Source organism: Phoca vitulina, unplaced genomic scaffold, assembly GCF_004348235.1.
Source record: "Phoca vitulina isolate PV1807 unplaced genomic scaffold, GSC_HSeal_1.0 scaffold15, whole genome shotgun sequence".
Classification (NCBI taxonomy): Eukaryota; Metazoa; Chordata; class Mammalia; order Carnivora; family Phocidae; genus Phoca; species Phoca vitulina.
The window spans coordinates 34,158,473-34,182,924 of NW_022589718.1; the positions used below are offsets into that span (position 1 = coordinate 34,158,473).

Consider the following 24,452-nt stretch of genomic DNA (forward strand, 5'->3'; position numbering starts at 1 on the left):
GTAATAATAAAGACAGCCCAAGACAAAAGCAGGGTGGAGGGAACTGCCAGGCTCAGGAAGGGTTTCATAATCGCATCTAAACTGGGCCTTGGAGGCAGAGGAAAGCATATTGCCTTGAACTAAAGCAACAGCTCGAAGAAGGATAGGGAGGGAGAAACCGATTCAGGCTAGAAAAAGAAAGGTGGGTTGCAGGGAGGCAGGTCACGGTGGAGCATGAATGCCACGCATGGGAACTGGCACGTGGTACAGTTGAGAAACACACGCTTTGAGCAGATAAGCGGCTTGACCAAATGTATGCTGGAGAAGCAAATTAACAGCATTCTGGAAAATATCCTATACTAAATGTTTATTATGCGCCTGGCACTCATGCTCAACACTCTGCATTACAGCACACTATTTTTTAATATCCTACAGATGATAAATAAGTTTTAATATTAGTTTCTTAAGGTAATCATCTGTCAGATTCTATGCCTTTAAATTTTCCTAGTTGATTTTTGTACACTTGTATTTTTGCTATTTAACTACCTAGGTGATCAGACATGTACATAAATGCACACCATTAAAAATACCCAAGTAAAATTACTTCTGTTTGGAATAAATTATTAAACCCATAAAAATAAACAAAACAACCTATACATTTATATTAAGTGCATGCTAAATTTCCAAATCTAAAATTTTTATAAGCTACATATATAATGAAGAAAACATGGAAAAAGTTACCTGAGAAAAATAACACCCATACAGCGGAAGCCACTTTAACCCATCTTTCAGCACGTAGCGTACATGTCCAAGAGCATTCTGCCTAATGGCCAAAATATCAGCAATAATCCAGTCAACTGCAAAGACACAACCCAATTAGTGCATAAATGATCTGTATGTGAACTCCGGCATTCCTTTCCCAGAAACAGAAAAAGCCTCTTCACAAGATTATACTAGGAATATACTTTTGGATATATGAGAAGAATTTTAAAATTATATCAACTGTAGACATTTAAAAATTACAAATTCCATTTATAAAAATTCTTTGTTGTTTTTTTTTTCTTTTTGCATTCCTTGAAGGGCTTTTTATTTCAGAGGTAAAATGCAAAAAGTCACAAACCGCCGTATGATACAAAAGTAGCATGAACAAAGAATAAAGTACCTCTAATTCTTAGTCTAAAAAAAATAAAATTATAAGCAAAAAATGGTTAAATGAAACTGTCATATATATTGTGTATATACTAATATGTTCAGCACAAGGCAAGGACGCTTCATCTTCCCTGGTGCATTCCAGGACACGATCCTAGGTTACAAGGTCAGAGCAAAGATCGGAGGCCCACGGCTTGCTGCCAGATACATGCCCCTTACAGAAGCACAGCACAGGTACCCAGGGGGCCAGTAACGGGCGTACGTGGGGATGTTAGCACCAAAGGGTCGCAAAAGCAAAAATAAGACATGAGTGTGTTGATCATAACAACACTTCTAGGAAGAGAGAAGAAATCCCAAACAGAAGGACTAGCCTGTGCTGAAGCAAAGAACCAGAATCCGTGTGCAGAAGGTGGCAAACGGGAGATGGTCGCAAGAGTCAGGGGAAATGAAACAAAATGAAGCAGGAAAACAGTAAAAAGTCTTGAAGACCGGAGACTTGGGTTTGAAAGCAAATGGCTATAAACTACTCCATCTCTCTGATAACAATGAAAACTGAACTGGAGTTTGGGATCCTTGGGAAAAAAAAAAATGATAAGAATCCCTGAAAAAAAATGTAGTCTTACTATCGCGTGTGTATCCAGGGCCACAGAAGCCAGAACAAAAGGACTGAATTAGAGGGAAAAATGTTAAAATAAAATCTATGGCAAATAAAAGCCTGGAAATTAAAGCAGTTAACAACAGTTTAAACCAAAATGAACAGTTTCCCACAGGATTACAGCTGTGTGAGATCCTTTAGACAATACATCACACTGGAGAGATTATCCCAAAGACAACTTAGCCAGTTAAACACTAAAAATTATTCTTGTGAAAAATCACGTTATCAATTATTGAAATCTCTTCTTAATCTTTATCATTCACAAGTTCTTTCTTGATGACTTAAGTTATAATTACACAAATTCATTCTATGACAACTCCTTTTAAGTAGAGTGATGCAGATCCTCTCCTACACCAGGGATCCCTAGAAGCTGTGTCTGCCTGCTGGAGACACCAACGCCACAGAATGATCCACTGTCTCTTTACTCTCAAGTATGTGACTTCGGCTGGAAGCCATCTCCCTAGCTCCTTCATTCTCAATCACATCACCTCAACAATACTGATAAACACAGCTCTTTCTGATTATGTTTTGGAAGCCAAATGATCCACCTTATAATAACTGTACCTGATGTAAATAAATTGTGAGAACTAAATGTACATCTGGAACATATTTGGGGTACAAGGCTAAAAAGATATGGTATCTTTTCCTGGAACAATTATCTTTTTATAGTTTGGAAGAATTTTTAATAATACATTTTTATATTGAAACAAACATGGCTACGCATGGCCTAGAATGCATCTTCTAAAACTTTTAAGTGTAAAATGTGTCATGTTGGTATTAACTCTCCTGGGCCATGGCCTTAAACTTGCACAAATTTTAGTGGAAAAGCTTAACAACTAACTTAAGTAGTTAAAAGACCCAGACTTTGTGCCATCAATTTTTGCTACTCAATTACCTTTACTTTTCCTGTTTATTCTCAACTAGGTTTCTGCTAGGAGACGCTAGACTACAGCCGGGTTGCTGACAGCAGAGATGGGAATATGTACCTTTACAGTAACTATTCACACGGCCACAGCAGTGTCATTGTTCCTGTGACCTCTGAAGAGAGGAGAGCCAGCAAGAAAAGCGAGGCTTTTCTCATCTATGTTATTATGTAACAACAGTCCCTAAGTCACAAGGGTACTGCACAGTGTAACGGAGATCCGGGGCAGGAAGCACTTGTCTAGCATGGACCCATAACCGCCTGCTCCTGGTTAGCTGCCATCATCGTCACCACCACCACCCCTGCTGTTAAATGCCCCCCATAAACCAGGCACGCTGAGAGACTAGGAGCTGGCCTATGGAAATTGCCTAAAAACCCCGAGCAGTAGACATTCTCACACCTTATGAATAAGGCTAAGAGAAGCTAAGTGATTTGCCCACTGTCACACAGCCCACTGCCGAAGAGCAGATGAGCCAGGGTCTGACGGCAAAGCCCACACCTTTTTATGATAATCTACTCACCACATATTTTGTTAGTCGAGGCAAATATCACTGAAACCAAGAAAAGGGTGCATTTCCTGAGGTCAAGGTAAACAGTGTCAAAAGCAGGTATTTAAAAAGGCCGAGAGGAAGGAATAAGAGCCACTACAACCTCTCGGCAGAGAAATAAGTTAAGAGACTAAGAATACAGAGACAGCAAGGACACATCAAGTGAAAACACCAGAGAAGAGATACTAATTAAAACGTCAATTGTCTGGAACGTGAGGCCCAGAAGAGACTCGTATTCTGGCAGGCCTAGTAGAGGGCAAACCAGACAGTCCATGTTGAACAGCAGTCTTTGAAATATTCTTTCTGCTTATTACATTTTTAGATACTAATTTGTGGTTCTTAATATATCTCAGAAGGGTCTTAAGAAAAGGGTACCCAGACCCCACCGGCCAATGACCCATGACCATGGATAAGCTTCAGGGGTCTCTGGAACCTAAAACTATACACAAATTTGTATGTGCCCATATCTCTGGGCATAATCTATCATATTCTGACTAAAACCTGCAATTCTGAAGTAATTTAAAAATCACTATCTAGTTATGTTCCTAGGTTATGGGTTTTTTAAAAGGCATTCAAAAAAAGTAGCTTTCTCAAATCCCGAAGGCTAACTGGTACAGGACCTGGTAACAGAAGGTCTCAGGCCCTGAGGGGTCAGATAAAGGCACGAGGAAACGGCTCTCTGACCTGAGAAGTGGGACTTTTTTCAGGTCAGTTGTGGGCTGACTTTGGAGCTCATACTTCCCATATTACCTTCTAGTTCTAAACACACAAGTAGGAAACAAAACTGTTCTCTTCCAAATGTTTCCCGCCAAGTCCTCACTCTGAAGTAATGTATATAAAGGCCAACAGGTAGGAAGCACACCAGTGATGGCGGCGGGTCTCATTTTATTGCTGGTGTTACCACCACCGCCTCCAGGGGCGTGGGGAGTACTTACTCCACACGTTCACGCTAGTTCCACAGCTCTGTTAATACAACTATTTCACACTGAAACCTGGCAAAAAGAAAGTTGGCAGGGAACCCGAACAAGGAATTTTAAGAGCGAATCCTCTTTAAACACATAAAAAAAACTTTAATAAAATGAACCAATGGGTCAATATAAAGGAAATTCGGGTTGTCATGAGCCACTCCCTACCCTGGACCCATAAATCCTTTACATTTGGATACTGGGAGCCTGGTAGAAATACGCCGTCAGCAACAGAACAAGCAGCAGGACTCTGTTAGTAAAGACCCGGTGTGTCTGCAGGAACAGTCAAAATCCAGAAGAAGGGGGCGCCTGGGGGGCTCAGTCGGTTAAGCGACTGCCTTCGGCTCAGGTCATGATCCCAGGGTCCTGGGATCGAGCCCCGCATCGGGCTCCCTGCTCCGCGGGGAGCCTGCTTCTCCCTCTCTCACTCCCCCTGCTTGTGTTCCCTCTCTCGCTGTGTCTCTCTGTCAAATAAATAATAAAAATAAAATCTTTAAAAAAAAAGAAAAAAATCCAGAAGAAGAAAGGCTGCTCTACCGGCCAGCGCTGGAAGCAGACACGCCCAATCAGGCCGCTTGCTTTGCCGAAGTCAAATGTAATTAAATCGTCCAAGCCAGTCACATTCATCAAGTCAGGGAAATACACAGATACATCAAAATTCCTATCAACCCTTTGTAAAATCAACTCTTGTGCCATAAAACTGAATGTAATCATTAATAAGCTAAATTGAGAAAAATGCATTTCAACTTCTTTTACTTTCTTTACCTTACCCATGGTACAGGTAGTAGTAAAAGCAACAAAATCATGAAGAGACACAGTTGACAGGAGGAAGATAAAGGACAGCCATAGGCTTAAGTGATTTTTCCAGTATCCTATAATCCCTCAGGTTGTTTTGAGCTTTGAACTTCTGGGTAGTACATTTCTTAAAGTCAGAAAAATGGAATTTAGGAAATGTGCATCAAAGGCAGTTATAGGTTTGAAAAAATATGAAGTAGGATTTTCCTCTGGACTGAATTATTTGTAGAACTAAAAAGTACCTTAACCACTGTCAATTTCTTGGGCTTTGACACTGTACAACAGCTATATAACATGTCATCATCGGGGGAAAACTGACTAAGGTCACGGGACTCCATATACTATTTTTGCAAATTCTCGAGGATCTATAATTATTTCAAAATAAAAAGTTTTTTTTAAAAGTGCTTTAAAGTATATACTGCACTGTAATTGAAGACCAGAGTCTTCTGACAGAACAGCAAGCTATAATTAAACTAAAACATTTGATGAGGCCAAAGGAACTGCAGACATTAGAAATTAATACTGCCTTTAGGGAAGGAGTAGTCACTTATTAGCATCACCTTTCTGCTTAACAATCAAAAACGTAAAATGTGTACATACTTTGACCCAATTTTACTTCCAGGAACAGAACTTACAAAAGGAAGAATGCATAATTTATTTAAAAAACTATTCAAAGAAACAAAATAAATGAAAGAAAATGCCTCATTTACACCCATCAGAGGGAGAAAGGTAAATTTGGGAAAATTCATAGTTTTCCTACGCCTGACTTTCCAAAAAGGTAAAATCACAAAAACACAAGGTCAGGATATAATATCTGCATTGAAAATTCATGTTTTAACAAAAACCAAAAAATTTTTCATTTAAATAAATAAAAACATGATTTTGAATGCCCATCTACTTTCTGTAGAAAACCTAAATTTCATGCAAATGAAATACAAACCTGTGCTTTGATGATTTGCTAAATATATTATATTTTCTTTATTTTTTGGCAAATCTCCATATAGCAATATCTAAAAGATAAAACAAAAGGAAACATTAATATTTCAAAACATGCACTACTGTAACAAAACAGGACACTGTCAAAAAATCGACAAAGTCATGAATATTTCCACCCATGATTAACAAAAATTAGATTTCTCTTAGCAGCATCAGAGACCATAAATGGCACATGTGTATAAAGTAGTTAAGTGGAGGGCAGGTTAATGGTTATAAAGTGAAACAGAATGATCAACACCCTCATGAGAAAAACACAACAAGCATTTATTTACTGCTTGTAGTATCTGAAGCTTTTTCTGTAAGATACATCTTCCTTCAAAAAGCCCGCAGTGTAGTGGAAGAGACAGCCGTGTAATACAGTGACAGGAAGACGTAACACAAACATTATGAAAAGACGGCACATTTTAGATCAGAGAACTGTCGACTGAAGAGCAGAAGCAGCATCGTTAGGTGTGGTTTCGGCAGATGAGATGAAGGAAGGACATTCACGAAAAGGTGGATGAAGAAATGGAGTGGTGGCGTCTGAGGTGTCCGGGGCCCGTGGAGGCGCCCCCCGCACTTTCGAGTCAAACGGCTGCATGCAGGACTGGTGAGCTGGAGCAAGGACCCCAGGGAGATCTGGACCAGAATGGGAAAAGTCTTTTGAATACCAAACTGAAGATTAAAACTTTATTTTGTAAGTAACAGGGAAACCTGGCTCACGATTAGGACTCTCTATATCTCTGTAAAGAATAGAGAAAGTTCACTGGGGCACCCGGCTGGCTTAGTCGGTGGAGCGCGTGACTCTTGATCTCAGGGTCATGAATTCAAGCCCCATGCTGGGCATAGGGCTTCCTTAAAAAAATAAATAAAATTAGAAAAAAAAAACCCAAAAAACTAGAGAAAGTTCAGGATATAGGTGACTTCCAGGACTGGGGCGGCGGGCGGGATGCAACATGCGAGCTGCACATGGCAGTTCCAACTCTAGCAGTCATTTTTTTTTTAATTAATTTTTTTTTATTATTATGTTATGTTAGTCACCATACAGTACATGATTAGTTTTTGATGTAGTGTTCCATGATTCATTGTTTGCATATAACACCCAGTGCTCCATGCAGAACGTGCCCTCCTTAACACCCGTCACCAAGCTAACCCATCCTCCCACCCCCCTCCCCTCTAGAACCCTGTTTGTTTTTCAGAGTCCATCGTCTCTCATGGTTCATCTCCCCCTCTGATTTCCACCCCTTCATTCTTCCCCTCCTGCTATCTTCTTCTTTTTTTTTTTTTAACATATAATGTATTATTTGTTTCAGAGGTACAGATCTGAGATTCAACAGTCTTGCACAATTCACTGCGTTCAGCAGTCATGTTTTATTTCTTAAACGGGATGGCGGGTGCACAGGTGTTCATTATGAGTCTGTAGTTCTTAAATATTTCACAAAATTGAGAAATTAAAAGTATATTTTTAAAGACTTTAAAGGAAAGGACTGCTAAGTGTTTTTTTTTTTTATATTATTCAGGGCATTTTTGTCTCTCAGTATCTTGTCATCATGGGTTATGCAAGATTATGAATTAACTAAGGGTTTTTAGATCTATGTTTTTAGATGTCCACACAGATCTTTTGGTCACAACACTCTTCGTTAACATCTTCACAACAGAAGAAAATGACGTCAACTCAGCATCTCTGTAGAAAAGTGGAACTAGAGCACATAACATTGCAGAGATCAGGGACGCAGACTGAGGTTTCTATGCTCTTCCCCAGAAAACTATACCGTGCTATACATGTAATATGTGTTTACATATTTGCTCACTTTTTATTAATAAAGTCTACCAGTGCCAAAAAACAAAACAAAACCCTAAACCAACAGTTTGATCTATGCAGGGCTAAAAGAGGACTTCTTGCCTGTGAACGAGCCCCATTCTCCGGCCAATGAGCAGGAATTGCTTCACAGCACGGGTACCAGGCACTGCGCCGACAGTACTGCGGCCACCCGACCTTCTGTTTTTTGGCTTAAGTTCCCTGGATGGGGCATCACATTTAAAGGCTTCAATTTAATTGATTCAACCTGATTAGCACTCTTTGGAGACCTGCCTGCCCCCAAGCTGTCCAAGAAGAGGCTCTCCCTTTCCTTTCCTGCTCTGAGCTTGATTAATAGACTGTCAGGCCGCAGCCTGTGAAGGTAGATAACAGACAAGTTATTAAAAGGCATTTTTTTTTTTTTTTTTTAGTTTGATTGTGGTAATTCTGGCCTGTTCCGACTGGATGGGGCCAGCAGCACAGGTTGTGAAAAAAATCACCCAAGGCAGAATGAAGGAAACAGAAGTTTACTGAATACACTGCAAGACAGGAGCAGGAAGGATGGCCAGGAGAGACTGTCTACCTAGGCAGGGGTGAGGGGCTGTAGTAACAGGGATGGGAACATACGGAATTCGCCTGGTTGTAAGCAGCCCACTGATAGGTGATGGCCTATAGCCATTTCCAGGTGGGTCGCTTAATGAGCCTGTTGGCATTCAGCTCAGGGGTCCCTGTGGGCCCTTTTCCCTTGCTCACGTTTCCACTGCTGAAGCCTGCTGCCTAAAAGTGGCCTCTGTGGTATCTAGAGAAAGTAAGTAGTGAATTTAATTGGGCAAAACAGAAGGAGAAAACATAGTTCTACTGTTAAATCACTCTGAAGGAAAAAAACCTAATTCATAGCCACTGAAGGGAAAATATATACCTACATCTTTCATACTTCTAAAGTTATTCTTCAATATGCATAGTATCTCGCTGAAATAAAAGGTATTTCCAAATAAAATGCAAGAAGATGGGGAAAAAAAGAGGGTACGCCTTTCACAAAACATAATTTAGTTATCTTAAAGTAAATATTTGGGCTGACTGCCTATTTAAATTTTTTCATTTGCCACTATAAATTGGTTGGAATTCCACAGAAATAAGTTAGAAAAGAGTAGCTTTTCATAGTTAAAACCTGAAAAGATCTAAAAGCAAAGTACATGAAATTATGAACTACAAATCTTACTGTAATAGTTGCAAATCATTAAGTACTTTGAATTAATGTTGATTAACCAAAGAAAGGAATGCATAATTACAATTTTAGGTATCAAATATATGCAGTTTTAAGGCCCTTCACTTGGTTTATTTCCAAGATTTCAAAGAAAAAAGCATTTCGGGGCGCCTAGGTGGCTCAGTCGTTAAGCGTCTGCCTTCGGCTCAGGTCATGGTCCCGGGGTCCTGGGATCGAGCCCCGCATCGGGCTCCCTGCTCAGAGGAGAGCCTGCTTCTCCCTCTCCCACTCCCCCTGCTTGTGTTCCCTCTCTCGCTGTCTGTCAAATAAATAAATAAATAAATCTTTAAAAAAAAAAAACATTTCATTCTAATTTAAAACTGTCAGATTTCTTTCATTCATTTAAGTGGAAAGTTTTTAAATTTACTAACAAGGAGGGGAAGAAATGCAGATTCTGAAAATACTTAACAGTTAAGTATTTAACAGTTATTAACAGTTATTACTACCTTATTGACAAATATATGGTTAGATAGCTGTAGTATCTAAATTAAAAAAAAAGTTCCTAAGAACTTACAAAATACCTATACATATAAATTATTAAATGATTATGTAGGGACCAAGGGCAGGCTGCCCCTAGACGGGCCACTTTGGTATAAAGATTAAGTTAAAAGTAATCAAAACCCAGCAGATGCAGGAAAAGCTATCTGCCTGGCTCTCAAAGGCCTAAATTTGCACAGAAAAGGAGAGCCTGTTCCAGGAAGAGAGCTCTAAATAGACTCCCCTTTACCTAAGAAACTGATCTGCATAATAGGGCACCTCCTTTCACCTTCTTGCCAACAGCCTTCTTCTTGTATCCTAAACCCCTCTCCCCCTCTTTAGCTCAGGTAAGCTTTCCATTGACTCACTATCTTTGGAATCTCATGTGTGTGTGCCGTCCCCATACATACACCTATTAAATTTGGTTATCTCCTGTTAATCTGCCTCATGGCAATTCGATTCTAGGTCCAGCTAGAAGGACCACAGGGCAGAGGAAGGTCTTCCTCCCCGACAATTATATGATGACCTATAAGCCTACCAGCACTGTCTCATTGTAATCATCTTAAATCCGCTCATCCTCAGCATGCATTTACCTCTTCTCCAAAGTCTTCCCGCCTTCTAACCCAGAGCCCAAGATTAATCACACCCCCCTTTTGCCCTGGAACAAACCCCGTTCACACTCCTATGGGAGCCTCAACCACAAATTGTACATATTTATTTGTAAGTCACCTGTGTGTGTGTGTGTGGGGGGGGCTCATAAGCTCTTCTGTGGCAGGGTCTTCATCATTTTTCTACCCCCAGAGCCCAGCACTCAGATGGTTTTCAGCACAAGTTTACTGAATCATTAAGCTGCACTTTTATTTTTCACAAGTAGATAAAGCTAGATCTCAATTTCAGCAGTAAAAGGTTTTGGAATAAACATAAGTAAAACACTTTAAATGCACCAGTGACTTAAGGCATTCTGTGAATCTTCTAGTACATGTATTTTGAATCACTTAATCAGGTCTTTTGCAGGTAATTTGTTCCTTCAAAACAAGGCACATGAAAAACATGGCTTTTTTTGTTCTTCCTAATTCTTTAATTTTAGGTTCATCGTAACTGTTTGATTTTTGCTCATCCATTTTTTAAAAGCTCATCTAAAGTCTCTATAGAGGGGCGCCTGGGTGGCTCAGTCAGTTAGGTGTCTGCCTTCGGCTCAGGTCATGATCCCAGGGTCCTGGGATGGAGCCGCATGTCGGGCTCCCTGCTCAGTGGGGAGCCTGCTTCTCCTTCTCCCTCTACCTGCCACTCCCCCTGCTTGTGCATGCGTGCTCTGTCAAATAAATAAATAAAATCTTGAAAAAAAAATAAAGTCCCTATAGAAAAAAGAACAATTTTTCCTTTTCATTAATTCAGAAGGGGACAATAAAAATGCTCTTTGAATAATTATCTTCATTGCAACTGATCCTCTAGTTACTATTCTGCTTTAGTCAAACAAACTTGTTTAACTTGCACAAACCGGCTATCAGAAGGTGGCCTGGATGTAGATGTAGACTTCTTTCACCTCACCTTGACCGTATCTTTATATTGTTTTTAATTTTCTCCCATGATATGTAAACAACCTAAAGACTCTTTTGTATCCTGAAAAGAGGGAGTAAAATGGAATCTACAGTGATCACATGTTTAACATAGTAGAGTATCTAATAATACCACCAGGACAAAAATGTACACCATTCTTTTTTTGTGGAAAAAAAAAAAACACAGATTCTTCATTTATCTCAATAATATCCATTTTCTTTCAGTATGCAAAATGAAATATTTTTTTAAAAACTTTTTCACTGCCCTTAATACAGACTCTGTTGAGGGCGACCAGAGTATGCTACCCCAAAATATGCCACATTGGCATAAGGATATTTTGAGGTGAAGACAAGTGAGAAACATCAGACACAGGAAGACCTTTCTGGCCTCCCCCTTTCTGCCGAAGTCATAAGCTTCCCTTTGTAAGGGTGATGTTAATACCCATTCCTAAAGGTGTTCCCTTCTAGAGTGCCAGAAAGACCAGCGATAGCACGAGAAGAGTCTGCACAGCAAACCTTACTAAACCACCCTTACCTATCACACATTCCCTAGTGACATGCCCACAATTTACCAGCCCTAACGGCACAAAGCCCTTTCTCTGTCTAGTCATGTTTCCAGAAGTTACTGCCCTTTTTTAAAATGATGTATAAACCCCTCAAACTGAGTCTATTCACTTCTTTTGATTTTCACTTCTTTTCTGTGAGGCACCAATGCATGTAAAAATATTAACATCAGTAAAATATGTATGTCTTTTCTGCTGTTAATCTGACTCTTGTCAGTTTAATTTGCAGACCTCAGCTATGAACCTAAGAGAGTAGAGGAAAAGTTTTTCTTCCTCTACACTGCAACATAATAGTCACTAAGAGCACAGGTTAAAGTATTTGATTTGAATTAAGACTTGGATTTGAATCCTAGTCTATCACCTTAGTAATTGTGTGAAATTGAGCAAAGTCCCTTACTTCTCCACATCTATTTCTTTACATGTAAAATGAATGTCCTAACAGCAACTACTCCTAATTAATGAGATGAGGTAAACTACTTCACACAATGCCTTGAACATAGTCAGCAGCCCCCCAAAAGTTAGCTGCTGTTATTATTATTGTCCAATAAAGTGAAATTTTTTGTTCACAACTGTGTTAAGTGATTAATGGGTAAGAGGAAAAAAAAGTCTGATTACACAGAAATGCAGCTATAAATTGTTTTAATAAGATTACATATATAATTTACACTTCATGATGTTTATAATCATTTGAAATGAATTTTTAAATGTATTTTTAGGCCAGTGAAATATATCACGAGTTAACCAGTAAAAGATTTCTACTGTACTGCATACAAACACGATGGTCTTTTTCTGCCCAATCTCAAGCAACACTTCATTGAATAGGAAAATTACAATGCCCTCTGAACCAAGATCAAAGTAGAAACATAGTCATGTCTAATAAGCAGTATGCTAAAATAATGATCATGCAACATTTAAAAGGAACCTTACAAATCACAAAGCTTTCTTATACATTCTTCACGTGTGTCCCTTGGTATTGTCCTTATTCTACAGGGTGTTTTGCTGAGCACCTACGACATGCCAGTCACTGAGCGCAGTTTCGCATGGTATCTCATTTAGTCTTCAAAACAGCATGACAGTAAGTATTCCACTGAAGGAGGAGAATACTGAGCTGAGAAGCTTATTCAAGTTGACACATACTATGGCAGAGAGCTAGGAATTACACTCCGGTTTCTCACACCAAGATCCGAAACTCTTTCGAATGCTATAAAACTATTCTCTGCAAAACTTCGAAATAAGAACTTTGAATGAGAAACCTTCCCATATATTAGAAGTTTGTGTGGGGGCGCCTGGGTGGCTCAGTCATTAAGCATCTGCCTTCGGCTCAGGTCATGATCCCAGGGTCCTGGGATCGATCCCCATGTCGGGCTCCCTGTTCCACGGGAAGCCTGCTTCTCCCTCTCCCACTCCCCCTGCTTGTGTTCCTGCTCTTGTTATCTCTCTGTGTCAAAAAAAAAAAAAAAAAAAAAACTAAAAAAAAGAAGCTTATGTGATTTTTTGTCTGAAGACTAAGGAGATAAGAAACTCATGAGAAAAAATTAAGTAGACATAAAAAATTTTCCTCCAGAAATGCAAATGCAGACAGGGAACAAAGCAATACCTAAGCCAGGAAGAGCAACTGACATTCACTACCCGGGCTCTACCTTCCACAAACCCGTGCTGAGCCGCACAAGCTCCCTACAGTGAAGCAAGGCTAGGATTCAGCTGCATTGCTCCTGTATTCCCATGACTCTTGATTCTTTTCTTTCTTTTATAACTTACTTCATACACGCTTTTTTAAACTGACTTCTTTCTACACTGCTAAGCTGTGTGTTGAGAGACTATTTTCACATTCTAAAACATGAGTGCCTAGGGGCACCTGGGTGGCTGTCGGTTAAGCATCTGCCTTCGGCTCAGTTCATGATCTTGGGGTCCTGGGATTGAGCCCTGAGTTGGGCTCCCTGCTCAGCGTGGAGTCTGCTTCGCCTTCTGCCTCCTCCCCCTTGCTTACGCTCATGCTCTGTCTCTCTCTCAAATAAATAAAATCTTTAAAAAAAATAAATAAATAAAATAAAACATGAGTACCTAGCATGTGGTTAGCACTTTAGGTGATGCTCCTTTCCAGGTATAAACCCCTGGTTTCTTTTTGGTTCTGAAATCCCCACCTGGAGGCCAGGCAGAATAAAGTTGTCTTCCAAATACCACTTCCACACACATACAGTCCTCTAAAATACCCAAGCAACACTTCCTTATTTGGGGTTTCCATTGCTAGTTCCCACAGAGAAAGGGGGAACAAAATAAGCCTTAGAGAGCTACGTAGGTTCAAAAGTAGCAAAAAGTACAGGTTTTTATTGACAAGCAAACAAAGGTTTCTCTATATCGCTGGCTGTTGCAGAATGTCCCCTTTATAAGGTCTCTGACCTTATTCTTTCTCACTCTTACTTCTGAGCGTACAGTTCATGTTTCTTTCCCCTTTATCTATTTAAGTAAAGAATACAATTAGACTCACTAGACCGGTAGTCCCCATTAAATCAAAATCTGTCAACCAGTAAGCTCATTCAAGGACCCACCCCAGTTAAAAGTGAGATTCATCTACATTTCCACAGACACCAGATCAGTATCCCCTGTACTCTGCCCTTTTATTAAAAGGGGAAAATTAAGTTATTCTCCCCTTCATTGCTATCTCCACAAGGTTACAATCTTGTAGAGGGGTCAATACAGGCATTAAAAGATGCTAATGTTATGTTAATATTTCCTGTGTTAGTTACATGTGTGATGCTGACACCGAGAGGGGGTGAGGGAAAGATGAGGCTTCAGCTGGAAGAAAGCATACAGAGAAGAGTCCAAAGGTACATGCTTGAAAATACCCTGGTGATTTGGGAGACTGGGGAGGAAGCAGCAGTTGGGCTACAGTGAAACCAATAAATGGAAAAATTGGCCAGGGCAAAATTTAGACAGCTTTGAAGGCCACACTTAGGAGTCTTCATTTTCATTCAGTTATCCACTGAGGGCCTCTTTTTCCTAAACATACCACAGTACTCACTCCCGTTTGAAGTAAAGATTCGAAGCACCTCATACAGCCTTCTTAAAGAACCCAGGCAAACTTATTTTATCTTTGTGTCACAAAGCTAACAAACACAAACACTCCAATTTCAGTATTATCCTCTACTGGAATTGTTTGTCCGTATTTTTCCTAGTATGAATAAACTAAGAGCAGGGATCTCATTTCAACCAACATAACCACACCATCGAGCAAAGCATCTTCAGAAAACGGATCCTGAAGCCAGAGTGCCTTGTACTGAATCCTGCCTTACCTACTACAAGTGTGAACTACGGGTGCCTCAGTTCCCATCGGTAAAATGGAAGAAGGGTGCCTACGTGGTCAGAGTGACAGGACTGACATGCTAGAACACCTGGCACAGTCAGCTCGCACTCAACGCCAAGTTTGTTACGGAACCCTTCCTCTCCTTTCTCTTCCACATCCTGTCACAAAGCCCTATCAGCTACTTCGAAAATAGATCTGGGAATCTTTACATCCTCTCCATGTCCACTCTGTCCACAAGTCTGACCACCATCTCTTGCCTGGATTACTACAAATCCTCCCCGACTGGCCCCTTTTCAGAGCTCCATGCAAATGTCACTGGTTTGGGCAAAGTTCCTCAACCACTAGTCTAACAATTTCACAGAGCACAGTACAGGTTAATTTTCTTGTTCCCATCTGTGTCTCACTAAAGGGTGAGCTCCATAAGGGCAGGGATCTTGCCCACGGTTTTCTTCACTGTATCCCTTAGCGTCCACCTAAGGATCTGGAACAAGGTGCACACTCCAATACGGCACGAATGAAGGAGTGAAGAGTAGTTTTTAGGGATTCCTTAGAAGTTACTACTTAGTTTTGGATTGCATTATCAACCCGTGTTTAAGAAACCATAATAAAATGAGAAAATATTAAAGGAAAAATTAACTTCTAAGTCCATTTAGGAAGAGTCAACTCTCGGTTCATTCAGCTCTACAAATTCAGACAAATTCACGAAAGAGGGAAATTAAATTATGTCTATAGACTCAAATTTTCCTTTCCTCAACAGCACAGATGTGTCCCCATAGGTTACAGACATATTGGGTACAACTATAAAACCCATCCGAGAAGTTAATGTATTGGAGGAGTCTTCCCACAATTTACATTTATTTAAAAGCTCTTAGAAGAAATCTAAAGTTACACACCAAATTGTTGCATACCTGGGAAAGGTGTGTGTAGGCAGAGGGAACTTTAACTTTCTCAAAATATTTTGGCAGTGTTTGAGTGTTTTTTTGCATCTGTGATTTAAAATAGAAAAATAAGACATTAAAAGGAATCTTACACCAATGCAAACAAACAAAAAAATTGCTTGCTCAATCAGGGATTTTTATTTATAGAAAGTATAAAAACAAGGTTCTTTTTTTTTTTTCTTTTAAAGATTTTATTTATTTGACAGAGAGAGACACAGCGAGAGAGGGAACACAAGCAGGGGGAGTGGGAGAGGGAGAAGCAGGCTTCCCGCGGAGCAGGGAGCCCGATGCGGGGCTGGATCCCAGCACCCTGGGATCATGACCTGAGCCGAAGGCAGACACTTAACGACTGAGCCACCCAGGTGCCCTAAAAACAAGGTTCTAATTACAGTTTTCTAAAATTTTCCTATAAGTCTATTCCCTGGCCAGACTTAAAATGTGTTAGACTGGAACCCTATTTGATTTGGGAAATGTTTAATTTCCTCTATGAAAGGCTGTTGTCATTCTTTTTTTTTTTTTTTTAATTTTTTTATTGTTATGTTAATCCCCATACATTACATCATTAGTTTTAGATATAGTGTTCCATGATTCATTGTTTGTGCATAACACCCAATGCTCCATGCAGAACGTGCCCTCCTCAATACCCATCACCAGGCTAACCTATCCTCCCACCCCCCTCCCCTCTAGAACCCACACATGCAGAAGCACAACCAAACCTGCCTGGCTCTGTCTTGCCCCAGCTAAACTGAAGGAAGTAATCTCAGGTCTTTTAAGGTCTTCACATGGATGATAAATAAGCAGAGAAAAAGGAAATTAAGGATACAAAGTATTTATATTCTCTTTAGGACTACTGATATTCAAGAAGACTCTGGGCAACGTTTTAGCAGAAATGCAGACAGAATCCAGATGTGGTAAAAAGGAGGTGGACCTGTAAGGTCCCTTCTCCCATTCTAAATAAACATGTTTTATTTGAATAGTTTAGCTGCCCTCACCACAAGATACAGAATACAAATTTAACTGAAAGTCTAGGACTATGTTTGATGAAATAGTGCTATAGAAAGAACCAGTTATAAATGGTCTCCAGATATGAATGCCTTGGTTGTTCCTAAGGAACTTGAAACAATGTTTCAATTAAAAGTATGAATTATTAGAGAAGTTAAGAGTATTCTAACTGAACATATTAAAAAAATCAAAATCTTAGGCTTAAATTCTGTTATCTTGTTTCCAGTATTTTTTGAACTATTTTATACTTGAAGTAGGTCAGCTGAAAAACTAAATTTATCTTCTCTCAAAGTCCACATTTTGTTGTTCTATCATGTTAGCATTTGAGAAAGAGCAAATTAGAAGATAGGGCCATTAATGTAAAATACATTTTAAAGTAAATTCCAAGTGTTACAGAAGGATTTAAGCAGGAAAAAAATTTGATTAAAATATTTATTACATGTTAATAAGGAGGCATGTATTATATCCCTAGATATTTTTGCCCTGCTAATATCAATGATCAGTTTTTAGTTCATTCCTTTGGAAGGAGGAAAAAGAGAATTTTTTTTTTTTTAAATAATGAGAAAGGAATTCTGATATTTAGAAAAAAAATACATTAACTTTTAACAGCTTCCAAAACAACATGTTAAGATTTTTCATTACCTATCGTAACTATTACAATTACTGTTTATGCAGAAATCTCAACATTCGGGACAGCATCCTAGGATAGAAATTATGGTAAATCTGATTTCCCCTCACCTCGAGGTTATAGTAACTGCATCACCGTCCATCCTGCAGGAATCCTCACTGCTGCCTCTGCCAGTTAATGCCCCTCTTTCTTTTTACCTTCCCACAAGTTTTCCTGAAACTCCAGCTCCAAGAATAAGCAGGACTAAGTTACGACTAGGTTGAATGGTGACCCCCACAAAAGACTGTCCATGTCTTAAGCCTGTAACCTATGAATGTGACCTTACTTGGGAAAAGGGTCTTTGGCTAAGGATTCTGATTTGGGGAGCTCATCCTGGATTATCTGAGTGGGCCCTAAACCCAATGACAAGTGTCCTTATAAAAGAAAGGCAGAGGGAGATCCGACACAGGCAGAAGAGGAGGAGGAAGTGAGATCACGGAGGCAGACTGTGGATTACATAGCTACAAGTCAAGGAATGCCCACAGCCCCTGGAAGCTGAAAGAGCCAAAGACAAGACTGCCCTAGAGCCTCAAGACGGAGGATAGGCCAACAAACACCTTGATTTCAGACATTTGGCCTCTAGAACTGTAAGAATAAATTTCTCTTGTTTTAAGCCACTAAATTTGAGGTGATTTGTTATGGCAGCGACAGAAAAGAAATACAGTTATTTGAATCCGTGTGCCCCAAAATAATAAAGAGGTTTGTGTTGATTTTCAATGGATCTCAAATTAAGTGAGATAAATGAGACTTTTAAAATCCTTATTGCTTATTCCAAAGTAAATGGTGAAGGTACCCTTTTTTGTTTCAGTACTAATAAAATTCTAGAACCTAAAAGAATAAATTATAAACGAAAATTTTAGCAACAGCGATTGAAATGCTCTCCTGTGTCAAAAATGCGTGTGAAAATAAAGTAGTGGAAATAGGAAAGAACAGATATTTAGCTAGAATCCAATGGAACATTCAAGTATACATGCTGAACTGGCTTACCTGCCAAACACAGATCACCAACTTCATGGACCTACTTCTCTTCAGCTTAAAAATTCTATACATAAAAAAATATTCTGTTACACTACTATGAGCCATTTCTTTTTTAAAACCAGAATTAAAAAGCATTAAAAATTCCATTTAAAAAAATTCTAATTTATGTTCAACATCACTAATCAGCAGGCAAATGCAAATCAAAACCATAAGTTATCACCTTACACCTGTCAGAATGGTGAGTATCAGAAAGACGTTTAGCAAGGATGTGGAGAAAAGGGAAACCTCATGCACTGCTGGTGGAAACGTAAATTGGTGCAGCCCCTGCGGAGGTTCCTCAAAAAACTGAAAACAGAAATGCTGCCTGATCCAGTAATTCCACTATTGGGTATTTTCCCCAAGAAAACAAAAACACCAATCAAAAAGATATACATGTACCCCTGTGTTTATTGCAGCATTGTTCACAATAGCTGAGATATGGAAGCAACTTAAGTGTCCACTGATAGATGAAGACGACGTGCTACACACACACACACACACACACACACGCACGCACACACGCACACACACACACGCACTGGAATATCACCCAGTCGTAGAAAGGAATGATTTTGGCATCAGAGACAACATGGTTGGATCTAGAAGGTATTATGCTAAGTGAAATAAGTCAGACAAATACCGTTCGGTTTCACTTTATATGTGTTATCTAAAAAACAAAACAAACAAAAAAGAAACAAACCCATAAATACAGAGATCAAACTGTTGGTCACCAAATGGAAGGGGGTGGAAAAAACGATAATTTAAATATAACTCTACAATGTATATAATTTAATGGTGAACTTCCTTTCGTCCAAAAACTTAAATTACTAACACTTCTTCAGAAATTAATCAACATTCTTTTATACAGAACAAAGATGAGGATCATCTCTGTTCTTTGCCAATTAGAGGTGAAAAACAATTCAAGGAAAAAAAAAGTCCCCTAGCAAAATAAGAAAAACAAGACAAAATGTTAATCAAAACTTTACAATGACAAAGTCACTGATGAAAACTAGTAAGTAAAACTAAGAATAAGGTGACAGAATGTCCTTATAGATAAATTCCCTTTCCTTTACTATCCTGGATATTGTCATTCATGGATTTATAAAAGGATATCTGATGGCCCTCAAGTGTAATTCAAAGTTTTATTTAATGTGTGTTCTTTAAAGTTTGTTAGGAATTCTGGAACTGACTGTCCACTGATGATCAACAGATTCATTTTTTTTTTTTAAGATTTTTTATTTATTTATTTGACAGAGAGAGAGACAGTGAGAGAGGGGACACACGCAGGGGGAGTGGGAGAGGGAGAAGCAGGCTTCCCGCGGAGCAGGGAGCCCGATGCGGGGCTCGATCCCAGGACCCTGGGATCATGACCTGAGCCGAAGGCAGACGCTTAACGACTGAGCCACCCAGGCGCCCCAACAGATTCAATTTTTTTTAAAAACCATGTGCTGAGAACTCAAAAATTAAACTGGAGGTCTACACTGAACAGGGTATAAGGTAAGACATATAATTTAGAAACACTGAAATTTTACAATCATTTTTAAAATAAGAAACTTGCTAAACACATAGTACTTCACTGGTATATTATACATTATATTGCATGGAACACGCTATATTCTTTGAACAAAAATGAAATAATCCACCAGAGGTAGTACTATTTTCCTAAAAGGTAAGTGACTTTGTCCTATGTTCTGTCTATATCCTAGTCCAGGTCAGTTGTCATCTGATGTGAAATTAAATATTTAATCATGACAAAACCATACATTTAGACAAAGGTGGTGAAATAAGAGCAAAGGGGGGAAAACGATTGGTCTGAATTAGTGAAAATTTTAAATGAAGCCCATTTTAAAAGTCAATTAACAGGAAACCATGATCTGGAAAAGCAATCTTTCTTTTCTAGGAAGCACTTACAGATACCGGTTTAAATGTAGGCCCTGGCTTCTCCTACTTCCCTTCCCCCAAACAACCTCCAACTGGGGCAAACTCAGAGTCATCAGGGATCCACAGCAGTGCAACTGCAACCTGAAAATAGTAGCTGGTTGACAACAGGGTGAAAACAGCTGCTCCAGGAAAAAAAAAAAAAAAAAAAAAAAGACAAAAAGACAAAACCAATGCCATCCCATTCCCTTCAACCCAACCCCGACTAAGAAAAGAAAAGAAAAAAAGAAAAAAAAGAAAAAAAGAGGACTCACTGGATATAAGGAATAACCAAGAGTCAAGCTCTTTCATTCAAATTGGGAAATAAAAGGAAAATTCGCAATTGTTATTTTTGTAAAAGAGACTTCAAATAACTAAAGGGGGTCTTCTACATTTTTTCTTTTTCTTTTTTTTTACAAATTTAATCTGCAGATCCAATCTCCACAGAAAAAGTAACAGAAAGTCATCAGACAAAAAATTAGCCACACATTTGAGCCTAGTATAAGTTGGCAAGAATTTTATCTACGGTAAGGCTTCTACAGTAACAAATGTATTAATTTCCTCATCCAGCTTTCACTTATACTGGGGAAGGATGCAAAACAAAGTTGTACTTATTGTCCAAATAGTAACAGTCATCTGTTTCAAGAGGTCCCCGATTTTTAAAAGCGCCCTTTTGACTTCAAACATTACCAATCTTCTGAGACCAAACGCCAAAAACTTGTCAACTGCTTGCCCTACTTAAGTGTTCATGTGCACCTACTTAGCAAAGCACCGAGACAGGTAGTTACAAAAGATGGGGGGGGGGGGGGGGATGATCCAACTTGTGGCCTCAGAACAACATAACCACAGCTTCCTAGCGATCTGGGGGTACCTGCTGCAAGGAGGTATCGGACCAAACCCTACCTAAGAACGTGAAACTTCCCTCGCCGTGGGAGGACAGGGTGATGGCACGTGCTCTTGGGGCCGGATCTGCCAGGCAGAGCTGAACGATCCTCAAGTACCCTGGGGTGGGGGGCGGGGCGCGGGGTGAAAGGTTCCCAGCGGGGACCCGGGTGAGGAGCGGGCAGGCAGGTGCGGCACACGGGAGCGGAGGGCGGGCAGTGCCCCTCACCTGCACGCCGGTGTAGTTCTCGAAGAAGAAGAGCACCATGCTCTGATAGATGCAGTAGAGCCGGTCGTCCACCGCCTGGTAGAAGCGGGAGGGCAGGAAGGCGGAGAGCAGCCGCCAGGCCCCCCAGGCCAGCACGTAGGTGGGGGCAGTGCCCAGGAGCACGGCGGCCGGCAGCACGCAGCGCATCGAGTACATGTGGAGCACCAGGGACAGCAGCATCTCGCCGGGGCCGCGCGCGGAAGGCTCCGCTGGCCGCTCCCCGCCCGGGACGCCTCCAGGCCGCTCCGCTGCCCTCAGCCAGCGGCCAATCACGGGGCCGGGCCGGGCCCCGCCGCCGCCCCCTCACCTCTCCGGGCAGCCAGCTGCACCTGAGACGCCCAGCCCGTGCCCGCTCCGGCCTCCGCCCCCAGCCGCATGGGCCGCGCGGCCGCCTGACGCTGGGCGGGCCCGGGAGCGTGGGGCCGGGCGCGCTGCTCGCGGCCGCGGGGCAAGGGGATGCCGCGGCCCTCCGAGGCTCAGTAGCTCAGAAGCGTTTACACCCCTTGACCCTCGCCCGTCACCCAGCGCCCCTGACGGGGGCGGGGCTCCGCGGCAACAACACGCCGCCTGATTGGCCTTCTGTTGCCATAGTCCCCCGTAGGGGGCGGGATTCCATGAACTTAACACATCCTCTGATTGGTCGAATGCGCTGACAGTTGAAGCGCAACTGCCGACCGGACGCGCGGCCAGCCAGGGTCTGTCCGCTACGCATGCGCCAAAGCTTAGTCTCGGGGCAGACGCGGGAAGGAAGGTGGCGGCTGACGGGCCCCGTAGGTGAAGGTGCGTGCGGGCCGGAGGAGGGGGCCCGGGCGGTCTTGGGTCCCGTCAGGTGGATTCTGGGCCCGGGTTGGTTGGAGGGCAGGCCCCACGTTCTGCTCGCACGCTCTGTGGGCCCCTGGTCCCCGGGATGCCCTGTGTCTCAGATGTGCTGCAGACCTTGCTATGTCCAGTCAGGACTCACGCATCCAGCAAATATTTGCCAAGCTTAGTTTGGGAAGGCAAAACGACAAACTGGCCCGGTACGATAGGGTGTGGTAAGCGCTATCAGAGCTCCGCCCCGGGTTATCTACCCAGGGCTGGGCTCGGCGGGATGCCTGCCCTCCTTCTCTGGGTGGCTCCCACCCGGTCCGCCTTCCCCGCTTCTTCCCCTTCTCCCCAGCGAGTGCGCAGGACTCCCTCCCTCCCTTCCCCCGCCACCTGGGTGGTTCGGAATCGGGCCGCTTCTTCCATCACGGTGGTGACGGGACTTGCATGTGAGCGCTCAGCGGGACGGCCTCTTCACGAGGCGCTGCGCACACTGTCAGACCTTTCAGGTTCACTCTTGCTTCACTTCCTCGGCGCCTGGGTCTCTGTCTTCCCATTTTGTTTTCATAAGGAGCCTCACTTTGGGGTAGTACCTAAAAGTACCTGGACTGTACGTATAGAATATGTAAAGTACTGACATACTTTTGTGACCTTCACAAAAATCTAGGAAGGGGGGGCAGTTGTTTTATTGATGTAAAAACAGATCCAGAGACCTTCTGGATCCTTCTACTGCCCTTTGGCTTCAGTAAAAGTGGTTTAATGTGTGACCTTTTCTGGGGACAATTGCACTTCCAAAGAATGCCAAATGCTTTAAGTGAAAAAAAATTTTTTTTCATTAAAAATATTTTTTTTTTTCTTAACGGAAGCCTGTGGGGTAGCTTTATGCAGGGAGCCGCTTTAATGGAAAATCCTAACAAGGGCCAGGACAGTGGCCACGTTGGCATCACGTAACATGATTGGTAGGCGGCTATGTTAGGAGACAAAGCCAGGTGAGCAGAGTTCCCAAGGAACAAGTATTTGGGCAGTAAGTATATTGCCAACAGGAAGCATTACACAAAAGAAAGACTTTGAACGGGGTTTCCCCTCTCTTTCGTGGAAAGGAATGGCCTGTGAGAAAAACTAGATTTCTTTCTGGAGGGCAGGAGTCATGGGTGTGGATAGTGTGCGTCTCCACCCCGCTCGTGCTTCCTTGGGCTGAGACCAGACATCCCTGCAGTCAGGAGAAAATGTATGAAGAGATGAAGCAGGCTCCGTGTTCACGTTACGATCTGTATGCATGACGTCAGTAAATATGTGTGCTGTATGGAAATACGTTGCTTTCCGTGAATTACGCCCCAGTGACTGTGCGTCACCAAGTGGTAAAGTTCTATGGCGTGGAGACACGGAGAGCTTGTTTCTCTTGTCCCCATTTTGTCCAGACCCAGCCCTGCCTACCTGGTGAGTCCTGTGCTCTTCTCTCTTCCCGGTAACGGTGGCAGGTTCGCTCTCCCCTCTGCGCGCTCACTCCCTTCTTAAGCTCTCATCAGCCCTCGTTCTCTGCTTCTGCCTCCTTGCCTCCTACATTGTTTTAATCCCTTGCAGGCTGGCTTCCTTTTCTACCACTCTGGAGAAATGGTTCTTTAGGGAAGTACAGCTACCGTGGCCCGCGTGCGCCGGCCCTGGGATAGAAGAGTGGAAAGACCGGTTCTCTCTGCCTTTCTGCTGCTTAGGTGTGGTGAGGGGCTGTGCGTGGGGTCAGCTTTACATGAAGAGGAGATGCGTAGTACTGTGGGAACATGTATTGGGATTTCATTTAGTCTGGGTACAAAGAACGCTTCTCAAGCAGAGTGACACTTAAAGTGAAACTTAATGGTGGAGTTAGCTAGGCGACAGCTAGAAATAAGAGGAAGAGGAAGAACCTCCCCCGTGAGAACTTCGTATCCTGAGGACGGAAGCTGAGAGTGCAGTGTACCCAAGCACTGAAAAGCCCTGTGTGGAACACTGGAATGGGCCACGCTTTTTTTTTTTTTT

General features: G+C 41.7%; 1 protein-coding gene across 1 annotated transcript in view; it reads right to left on the reverse strand.

Annotated features, from left to right (window-relative positions):
- The window catches only part of AGPAT5 (1-acylglycerol-3-phosphate O-acyltransferase 5), a 61,782-nt gene extending 39,964 nt beyond the window's left edge, over positions 1-21,818 (reverse strand). Inside the window, exons 1-3 of the mRNA XM_032413719.1 lie at positions 21,600-21,818; positions 5,954-6,023; positions 721-836 (exon numbers count right to left, since the gene is read on the reverse strand). Coding sequence (XP_032269610.1) covers positions 721-836; positions 5,954-6,023; positions 21,600-21,818 — 405 coding nt within the window. The remainder of the gene's footprint in view (positions 1-720; positions 837-5,953; positions 6,024-21,599) is intronic.
- Positions 21,819-24,452: the final 2,634 nt, after the last annotated feature.